The sequence below is a fragment of the Monopterus albus genome, unplaced genomic scaffold, assembly GCF_001952655.1.
Source record: "Monopterus albus unplaced genomic scaffold, M_albus_1.0 scaffold307.1, whole genome shotgun sequence".
In the NCBI taxonomy this organism is placed as follows: Eukaryota; Metazoa; Chordata; class Actinopteri; order Synbranchiformes; family Synbranchidae; genus Monopterus; species Monopterus albus.
The window spans coordinates 276,632-287,690 of record NW_018128187.1 but is presented as its reverse complement, the minus strand read 5'-3'; the positions used below and the strand labels follow the sequence as shown (position 1 = coordinate 287,690).

At 39.2% G+C, this 11,059-nt stretch overlaps 1 protein-coding gene across 1 annotated transcript in view; it reads left to right on the top strand.

Moving 5' to 3' along the window:
• nbas (NBAS subunit of NRZ tethering complex) overlaps positions 1 to 11,059 on the top strand; it is a 143,625-nt gene that overhangs the window by 20,184 nt on the left and 112,382 nt on the right. Inside the window, exons 16-21 of the mRNA XM_020623650.1 lie at positions 294 to 419; positions 691 to 842; positions 955 to 1,092; positions 7,255 to 7,333; positions 9,404 to 9,508; positions 10,035 to 10,171. Coding sequence (XP_020479306.1) covers positions 294 to 419; positions 691 to 842; positions 955 to 1,092; positions 7,255 to 7,333; positions 9,404 to 9,508; positions 10,035 to 10,171 — 737 coding nt within the window. The remainder of the gene's footprint in view (positions 1 to 293; positions 420 to 690; positions 843 to 954; positions 1,093 to 7,254; positions 7,334 to 9,403; positions 9,509 to 10,034; positions 10,172 to 11,059) is intronic.

The window sequence follows — 11,059 nt, the reverse complement described above, 5'->3', positions numbered from 1 at the left end:
TTTATCTCTGTTTAGGAACACAGTGCATGAAGATTGAATCGTAATAAACCCTTGAGGTGATAATTGGGTGTAAAAATGCACCTCAGAATATGAAATGAATTAATTCTTCTTTTGTTTTGTACCCAACATCAATTTTACACCCAAAAACTTACTGTGCCACTTAATTAGAGTTGCTGTCTGCAATGCTTGGTCAAAGTTCTCATCAAATATATTGTTCCTTTCATTTCACAAACACTTGTCTGCCTTACCCTCAGCTCAGTGTTCATGCACTTGTCTTTTCATTTGCCTCATAGATTGACAATGAGGAATATGGGGAAGCCCTGTCTCTTGCCCAAGCATACAATCTGGACTCTGACCTGGTCTACCAAAGACAGTGGAGGAAGAGTACGGTCAGCATCGCCTCAATACAAGATTATCTGGTAAGAGATGGAAGAAATAAGAGAAATGGGTGTGAGGAACTGGGTAGGAGAGATGGTTGAGGAGGAGAGAGAGAGAGAGAGATGAAGAACTGCAGCAGAGTTTTGGTGTTTGTCACAGTATATTAGATGTCTGGTAGAAATATATGGTGGGTGAGTGGGAGAATTACACGCTTACTGCAGCACAATCCCCTTATTCCTTTTTGTGCTAATTCTGTTTCTCATTTTATCCCATCATTTCTGTTGAACTCATTCCTTCTTGTTCGATTCCCAGAGCAAGATCCGCAAGCGCTCATGGGTGTTGCACGAGTGTGTGGAGCGTGTCCCGGAGAATGTTGATGCAGCCAAGGAGCTGCTGCAGTACGGCCTGAAAGGAACTGACCTCGAGGCCCTCATAGCCATAGGAAACAGAGAGGATGGGGGCAGGTGGGGCATGCACGAACACATGAATGCATATCGTCTACACATGACAGTAGATTTTTTCAGCTTCTGGAGTCTCATGCTGCCTGCCTCATTTTATTTAACTGTATTTACTTAGGTTTATCATGCCAGGTGATGTTGACCTTGATGACCTACCTTACGAAGACATCCTGTCAGACGATGACGGGTTGGAGATGAAGAAGGAAATGGAGAAGAGGAGGAGACACGAGCTGCTAGCCAAGGTCGACTTCAGCAGGTACAGACTGTTTGTTAGTCAGCTTGGCAGTTCAGTCAGGCAACAGATGAAGGCAGAAAGTCATATCATGCAGAAATGCTGCCAACTCTCTGAATGTACTGAGAAGAGAGGATTTATTTGAACAAAATCACCAGGCCTGCCTAGTGGGTAAATGGGACTGTCCTTCAGCTGGAGGATCCAGGTTCTCTTGGCAAGCATCTGCCTCTCTGGTTATCAAAGCCTGTATTTTAAATGCTATCCTTTTACAGTAATAATACTTTACCCCTTAGAGCTACTTATAACTGTCAAGACATGTGACTAAAACACCAGAATTCAACACCATCTTCTCAATCTCAGTAGCAGTTGTTGGGTGGGCGGAAAAAAAATCCCACAAAGTGGAACCTGAAGCTGACCCCTGTGAGTCGCCTTGTCGGCAGGTTGTTGTCTAATGTTTAGAAAGATGAAATTAAATCCTTATTATGCCCAGTACCAACTGTAATGACTGCACTGTTGAAAATAAAGAAAAGGAGAAATTGTGATGAAGGTATTTAAGGTGTAGACAAGGAAACCAGGAGGAAATTGGAGGGAAGGCTGCCAAATTGAGCACTGATTGTTTGATAAAGTTGCACTACGGAGAGGGGATCATAAAGGCAGGGACATTAATGAGGATGAGGGATAGAGAGAGAGGGTGAACATGTTGGTAGAGATTAGTGGGTAATCTGTTGGAGGTAATTTATGCCTTTGTTGTCAAGTGCCCAGGGAAAGACTAATGAAAACCCCTTTAGGGATCACTAATCACCTCTCATACGCACACACATGCAAATAACCATGTATCATGAAACGCTCTTAAGCTTGGGTTCATACACATACTGCACGTTTTAAAATGGTCTAACATAAACACAAGTAAATGTCCATAAACTGAAATGAATGATGCACATTTAAAATCCATATCAGTTTTGTGTTTGTGCAGGGACGGATTGTGTATGCAGGTATTTCAAGCTTCAGTAGCCTGATTATGCAATTGTTCTTTTCACATCAGATACTTAACCCAGTCAGCCTCCGGTCTGCATTTGAATGAGGAGGAGCAGAAACGGTGTAATATAAATCCTTTGTAACATCTGCTCCTCAGTCGCCTGTTCAGTTTGTTGTCCCTTTGCCAGTTTAATTTTCTTTCTGTTTAGTTCATTGCGCAATAAAACAGTTTAGCTTCACTGCAGAACTGGAGTCCATGGTAGATAATGAAAAGATGGAGGATAAGAAGTAAAAAAAAATGGGAGTAAAAAATCGATAATTGCCAACATTAAAGAAACCATCACATTAAATTACCTTTGTTAAATATACCTGTTTTTCTTCTTTCACTATCTTTGAGTCAGACAGCTCACATGTGTCCCCAAATGTGTTTTTTAATATATATAAATATACAGACATGTTCTCCCTGTACCCGTGTGGGTTCTTTCCGGGTGCTCCGGCTTCCTCCCACAGTCCAGAGACATACAGCTTAGGTTGACTGGCGACGCTAAATTGTCAATAGGAGTGAGTGTGGGTGTGTGTGGCTGTTTGTCTACGTGTCAGCCCTGCGATAGAATGGTGGCCTGTCCAGGGTGGACATACTTTCCATTCAAATCAAAGTGTGTCCAACCTTATGATTGGTGGTTTATTTACAGTGGATTCAGAACGTATTCAGACCATTTCAAGTTTTCCACATTTTGTTATGATCCAGACTCATTTTAAAATTGATTCAGTTCTTTTTCTCATTAATCTACACACAGTGCTCCAAAAGGACAAAGTAAAAACAGGAGTGTTTTGTAATTATTAAAAAAATAAAACACTGAAACATCCCATTTACAAAAGTATTCAGACCACGTTATATAAAAGCTGGACAAACCCACCGGGACGTCACCTGTTGGTTTTCTGAAGAGCAGTTTTGAAGCTCAAGTTGGGCCATCACCATATTGGTAGTGCTTCATTCTAATTTTCTAAACTGTGTCCAGTCTATGTAGACTGGCTAGTCTTCAGGTTGCCACAGGAGGACTGCAGTCGAGCACTTCTCATGGATAATTAAAGTAAACATTCATGTGGAGTGTCACAGCAAAGGGTCTGAATACTTTTATAAATGAGTGAATTGGGTTTTTGATTTTTAACAAATTTGCAGACACATTTTAAAACACTCATTATTGGTTATTTGTTGTAGGCAGGCAGGAAACAATGAATCAATTTGAAATTAAATCAGCAACACATACAGGCAGGAAACAATGACAGTTTTGTCAATTTGAAATTAAATCAGCAACACATGAAATTGTGCAAAAGGTGAGGGAGGTCTGAATCCTTTTGGAAGCCTCTGTACCTACTGGCTGTCATACAGAAAATGCTTCTTTTGTCCCTCTACTGTTTTGAGGTCGTCTGTGTCTATGTGCATGCCTGAAAGCCAGTGTTTTTTTTCAGTCTTCAGTCACTGTAGTGAAATAAAGCACGATTGTTCTTACCATTGGATAACAGAAAGGGAAAAGGTGACACGTGGAAGTTTTTAAAAAAATTTTTTTTTGGTATTTTCAGAGAATGCAAAACAAAACAGCTATAAGGGGTTGACAAGGGCAGCATTATAAAAATACAAGGAAAGAATGTTTCAGTGACAGATGCAATGGGTTACAACTCAGTCAGCATATGAAGACCAATTTCCCAGTACTTTAAATACGGTGTTTCTCCCTATGGTTTATTTAATTGACAGTTGCAGCCTAACTGTCCTTTGATGGAGGTATTAGCCACAGCCACTTTTGTGTTATAGCTTTCTTGCTAGCAGCCTAGAGTACTTGCAAAAGATATTTGCACTATTCCATGAAGCTGTCAGGGATTTTCAGGTTTGTCCAGGTCAGAGTCACATTAGATGTGATCACATTAGTCAGATCCACTCAACTGACTTCTACTATCCAAAGATGTTTGTTTCCTTCTCAGTAGTTACAGGTTCTATTTAAAGGACCTAATAAAATCCTCAGTGCTAATGTACTTCTCCAGCCTCTCTCATTACTACCAGCACTACTCCTATAGGCAATGCGTTGTTCTGGTAGTGCATGCAGCAATTCTGAAATGTAATGTCACATAAAATACAGACTTCCTCAGGGCTTGGTTATTGTTGTTCAGCATTATTTGCCATGCATGTTTTAAACTCTTGGTTTGACTGCATGCAGATAGTTTTATTTTTTAGCCTCCTTCTCATCTCTCTCTCTCTGTGTTTGCATGTGTGTGTGCATAAGTATAATTCAGAATCCCCCAAGGCCCGTTGTAAGTGCTGCTCCGACTCTGCATAAAACACAAAGATGTACAGTACTGTATTTGTAGTGTGTGTCTGTGTGTGAGAAAGGAAATAGAGATAGTGGGCAAGATGAGTGTGCAGTCTGCTGTAAGGTGTTTATGTTCTTATCTGATCAGACTCAGACCTCAATCAGAAGTCTCATTTTCTCCAGCATTGGTTGTGTGTTTGTGTGTGTGTGCGTGCCTACGACTGTTGATGCTTTTACTGTGGAATGTGAAGGCAAGCGAGCCGGAGTGTTTTTGTCTGTTTATGCAGTCTATTTTTTTCCTTCAGACTTTGTGATAATCGCTTTTATCACACCATATTTCTCTATTTGTGTGTGTGTGTGTGTGTGTATAAATGTGTTGGCCTGTTGATGCATTTCAATCTCTGCTCAGTATTGTTGTATTCGGGATGCTTGTACAGAGACAGGGGAGTGGTGCCATCTGACTTTGAAATTAAGATACATGCAGGGTCTATTCTCTTTACATTAGACAGCATGGGCAATGGTGTGCAACAGTCTGAAGGCCATTTTAAGTTGCGCACATTACATCTTAAACCTTAACATTGTCACTTTCCATTCAGATATGTTTCAATGTTTTTGTTCATCCTGGTCCTTTCTTAACTACATTTTCCCTATTGAGTCAGTGATTACGGCAAGTGCAATTCAGGGAACATACAAAAGCACATGTGCTCTGTTGGCCATGTGGTGTGCAGCCATGTTGCCCATTTGTATGTGTATTACACACTGTTTATGCTGTACCTCAGTGCAATTTGGAAGCAGAGTTTGCAATTTACAGTAGAAGCAAGAGTCATGTACCTGAATTGAACATCCGGCTGCCTCTGATTCAAGGAAAAAAACTGAGACCTTTAATTAATGGATGATGTTAAATAACAGGTTTTTTTTTTTAATCAGCTATACATTTTCAAAAATAAGAACAAAAAAGATAAAGAACATACTAACACTTTATGAGGCTGTACCCAAGCACAGCAGCGATCTGAGCTAAATGATAATGCTAGCATGCTTATTTTAAACAGCTTATCATCTTAGTTTTTCATGTTAGCATGCTAAATTTGTAAATTAGCACAAAATAATTTATAGCTGATTAACTTTAAATAATTTAGTTATTGAAGACAGTTTTTTTTAAACCAAAACAAAGCACTAGATGGAGAGTTAAGTAATCACAGTGATGAAAGTCATTAGGATGTACTGTCTGGCTAGCACGGCTAAAAATGCTTTACAGATTCTACATTTAATCTAAAGAAAAGAGTCTTTCACTAAATGAAGATGTTTATCAAATCTGAAGTGAGAATGACGGGTGTCCTGTCATCAGTTTTCTTCTCCTGAGGGCATTTTGTTTATGTTGGATGTTTTGATTGAGCCATCATTCAAAACCCTGAGAGGACAAGAGACGTGTAAAAGAGTTTTCTTGCCACCTGCCTCTTTCCTCCATCTCAGCTTTTTTTTCTTTGCTCTAAGGAACAGAGCAAAGCAATAATTACCTCAAGTACGAGCGCTAAGCCGCCACTCTTTGATGTGCCAAAGAGTGTGTCGAGCCAGTGTTAATCTCTGTTAGTCTGTGTAGAAGTACCTCGATAAGGCCTGATAGCGCACTCTGTAATGAAGGATTAGAGATTAAGATGGTGGTGGAGGGGTCAGCTCCACTGTGGTCGCAGTGCGGTTGATCCAGGCTTTAGGCACTGCTCAGCCTGGTCAGGTTGTTTTCTTGTGAGGTGGACTTGGAAGGGTGTGTGTGAGTATGTGTTAAAAAAAAAGTTTTATTTCACTGTGTGTGTGAACAGAGGTGATTCCAGCCTTGTGGTTCCGTTCACTTAGCCATACCTTGAATTATTGAATTGTTGGTATAGCCTGCCTTGGTGTTTGTGGTCATCCAGTTTATTTATGGTAGTGTTAAATGACACAGAAAATGATTTGATTCTCACAGGGCCATCACAAACCTCACTGACAACATCGGCATCCCATACATAACAACTAGAGGGTTCTTGTGGTCATAAGGAGTTGATTTGTTCCCCTTAGAAAACAATAAGGTCTCGAGGGCACTATATGTGGTATTGTAGTCACTGGTCCTGAGCATTGAGGTCCCTGGGGCAGGTGTACTGTATAGGGCCAATTTACAGTTAATTTAAAGCTAGAGTGTTTGTTCTTACAGTATATAGACTAAGCTTGGCTTTGCTTTGGATGTGTTTAGTACAAAACACTATTCCCATCTTGTAATTTGAGTGGTAAGGTCATATTTTGGCTCGCAGGTTTGTCTTAATTGTGATGCTGTGATGTGCCTATACAGTCATGTTAATATAGAACGAGTATATGAAATAAAATTTCTAGGTGTCATAGTTGACGACAAATTCTCCTGGAAATCTCATATCAGATATGTTCAGCACAAAATGGCAAAGAATATATCGATATTGGCAAGGGTTAGATATATTTTGGACGGGAAAGCACTACGCATAAAAAATAGTAATAGAATTGACGAGTTTAAACATAAATATAAAGGTATGTGTCAATCAAGATATATGCAAGAACAGGCTTAATGAATAATTAGATGGAACATTGTGGGTGTGGTGTATGAATGTTAATACTCTGTAATAATTCTTTAGTATATTACTTGTGTGGTGTAGAAGAGAATTATCTATGTAGAGATACTGTTTGCAAACCAATGATGGTAAGATGATGTCATGGGGTAGGACTGGATAAGTCTAACTTCTTCCTACTTCGTTCAAGCATGCACTAGGTATAAGCAAACTGATATTGGATTAGCATTTGTTGGATATGTGTAAAATTATGTGTGTTGATATATCAACTGTCTTTACATGCTTGAAAGAATAAATAAATCAAATCAAAAATGTGTGTGTGTGCATGTGCATGCTTACTGTAGGCTGACTCTAGAGCAGAAGGAGCTGTGTCGGAGCCGACTGAAACTACTCTCCTACCTGGACCGGCTGGCCACATATGAGGTAACATCTACTACTCGCCATGGTTCTGGTTGATTCGAACTGCTGCACACAGTTATTACATAACCTGAAGTCATACATTTAAATAAATGTAATTAGAGTTGGAACTAATAATTATTTCATTACAGATCACTTTGCTGATTATTTTTCCATTAATTATTTGTCTATAAAATTTCAGTCAAAGATGGTGTTTATAAATGTCTTGTTCAGTTATTTAGTTTACTATCATAGATGACTAAGAAAACTGGAAAATATTCACATTTGAGGAACATTTTAAAACAAACACATAATCAAACAAAACTCAGTTAATTAATTTCCTGACTAGATGCATGTAATATCTACAAATCACTTATTAATGTATATAAAAACAGTACGAATGTTATGCATTTATAAATGTAAATGCTTGTGTCACATGATCTGCAACTGAGCACAGGCTATCAAGACTCATAAGGATCCTTTAAAAGCTCATCCAGTGTTGCTGATCATATAATGAGCAAATCTGAAGAAGCTGCAAGGCGAAACGCATGCACAGAGTTATGGTGACATTTATTTAACTTTGAAGCCACGGCTGTGCTGATATTTTCGAGACGGTCTCCACTGGCCACGTAGTGAAAGTCTGCGGCACGACACTAGCTGCCGTCCCCTGTCAGTGCTGCTGAAATGCATCCTGGGTTGAAATGTTTTGGACCACTGAAGGTGGTGTCAGGTCACGATGAGTGAAGCTGGCAAAGATCGGTTGGCACAGAGTAAAAGTAATTAATTGGATTGGCATTTAACCAGCCAGAAGTATGACCCCAAAAAGGTTGTTCATTGCAAATTCAAAACACACAGAACTTGCTTTATATCTGATTGTTTGACTAAAGATAAAAATTTGAATCAGAAAGAGCATAAAAATTTTTTTTTTTCTTTGTTATCACTATTGATATTACGTCTAATAGTGTGTTGACTGGTCCAGCTCGGAGCCAGCAGGCTCAGTGGCGTCTGACTAATGTCTCATTATGAATACAGAGCTCAAGAAATTTAGGTTTGCTTCTGACAAACCTCATAGGAAGGAAGAATTGGTTGAAATATTTTAAACTATTATTCTAATTATACAAAGTTTGAGGGTCACAAAAGGACCATAGTATGTGTTCATTTACATGTGCACATAAGACATGCTAATTTAAAATGCTTTTTAATATTCTTTATTGTTCAGTTTTTGTGTTTCCCATTGGCAACTTAATGCTTTCTCCTTTAATATCCAATCCCTCTAAAGCACAGCTTTTCTCCTCTGCCTTTTCTTGTTGCTTTCTCAATCTCCTGTCAATATAAGATATAGTAAATAGATAAATAGAGGAACTTTGGCACTAGCAACTACTTAACACTCTGGATTTTAGATTTAAAGTGACTAATGTTAACATGCACACCCTTCTCATCCACAGTGAATCACAGATGAACAGGGCCATACTTTCTCCTAGAGGAGAGATGAGATTTTACCCTGATAGATATTCAGCTCAGACAGAATAATGTCTCTCTCTCTCTCTGTATTTGGACATTGTCATGGTAACTGCAGCACTCGTCAGGTTCTTTTTGCCCCAGTCCATTTTCTCTGACTGTCTGCGAATATGACATTAGGGTTTTTATCATTCCAACTTGGGCTGGGTCTGTCTGCATATGGCCCATTCAAAGCCTATTCATCAGACATACACAGCCTCACATGCACTTCTACACAAAGACACACACACCATGAGAGAGAAGATTTTACACACACACACACACACACACACACACACACACGCTGTCTTACCTTCCTAGAATCCCTGTGCTCATACCTGGCCCTAGCTAAAAGGACAAGACAGCTGTATACCAGAAGGTTAGATGAGCTTCTCTGTTGACTTTGCCCTACTGCATTCATTTGCAGTCACATCTTCTACTCTCTCTCTTCCTCTCATCCTTAATTTGACTTTCTGTCGACTCACACAGTTTTCTCAGGAAAGATAACCCTGCTACCTCACAATGTTATTTATGAACCACAGTTGTATTCCTTCTTTCTCCACCCTCTCCTCCTCTCTCTCTGTTGCCCACACTCTCCAGGAAATACTGGGCGGTCCTCATGCAGCGGAGCAGAAATACGATGCAGAGTTTTTCAAGAAGTTCCGCAGTCAAAATATTGTTTTGTCAGCAAGAAACTACGCCAGGGTAACATCAGACTCTCACTTCCTTTCAAATCTCTCACTAATTATCTCAATCAGTTTATTTTAGCCGTCTGCACCTCCATCGGCACCAAAGTGATATATGCTCTTTTGGCACTTTCTTAAGTACCTAGCCAAAGCTAATGCAACGGCCCTGCAGTAAATTCTCCTTCATGAAGATAATAATGTTCAGTTTTTGTTGAGACTGTTTAGAGAGGTGTCGATTCTACTGTATGATCATTATGGAGGATGTAGTTGGTGCTGTTGTTGCATTGTATTGTGTTATTTATCCTACCCTCTGTGATGGGCTGGACAAACTAATAGACAGCTCTGTTTCTATTTGAAGGATTTTGGACCTGTTTTCTGATATAATGCATTAGAATTAACTGATTTGTGTCAAGTATTTAGGTTTAGATTGTCATTCATTTTCTGCAGGTTGTTTTTTGTAATATAATTACATAGTGTTCAGTTGCTTTTGTTCAATTTAATTGAGTAAAAGGTTTTGGTTATCAGATGCATTTGTTTGCCTACAGGAGAGTAACGTGCAGGCTCTGGCCATTCTGTTCACGTACCACGGAGCGGAACTTCTCCAGCATCGGTTAGCTATCCTTTACAACTTTCCAGAAACCACCTCTCCACACGAATACATCAACCTGCTTCCTGAAGCCTGGTGAGACACACATAGATACACAACAGCTGTTAAGGTGTGGATTGGATACTATGGTACCTAAAATATTTTTGAAAGCAAATGCAAAGTGTTATCTTCTGTTATACAGGCTACAATTTCATAAAACGTTCTTGTGGAAGTAAAACGAACATCTCAAGAAAACGTTTTTAAGATTGCAGCCTGTGCGTTTTTTCAGACACATATTTTTGGATGTTTTTGAATTATAACTAAACACGAACAGTTTTATTCTTGTCTCTCTGATTGTATTTGATATTGTAATTTAGATTATAGAAAAAAAGAATACATTTAGATTTACTGATGTGGACACTGATTCTGAATATGAAAGCATTGAAAAATTACTTGAAAATAATAACATTCATCTGGAATTGAAAGCCTGAGCGCATTCTGTAAGGTTCATTTCAGTAGCATAAAAAAATTTAAATCACCTAAAACTGGAGTTGCACCCCTCTTGGAGTGCACACTCATAGGTCTTTCTCACACTGCAGGAATCTTTATATCATCTTTGACAAGCACACATACACACACTCAAGCTTATTCTTATGATGCACAAGTAACAGCATTGAAATATAAAGGAAATAAACTTAATTCCCACTTTAAGATGAACATACAAACTTGACACCTTAAAATAATACAGTACTAGCAGAAACAGTTTCAATTGTTCTCGTTTTCCAGTACATTTCTGCTTTGGGAATAGAAGAAGGGGAGGGGGTTTGGGAGAGGGTATGTGAGAAAGAGATGATGGAGGGGTGTTTTGGAGAGGAAGAAATCATTCCTCAGCCCTTTATGGTTCATTAAAAGGTGACAAACTGGTTTTACTGGTGCAGCCAGCCAGCCATTGTGCCCCTTCCCTTGTTTTTCTTTGACTCCTCT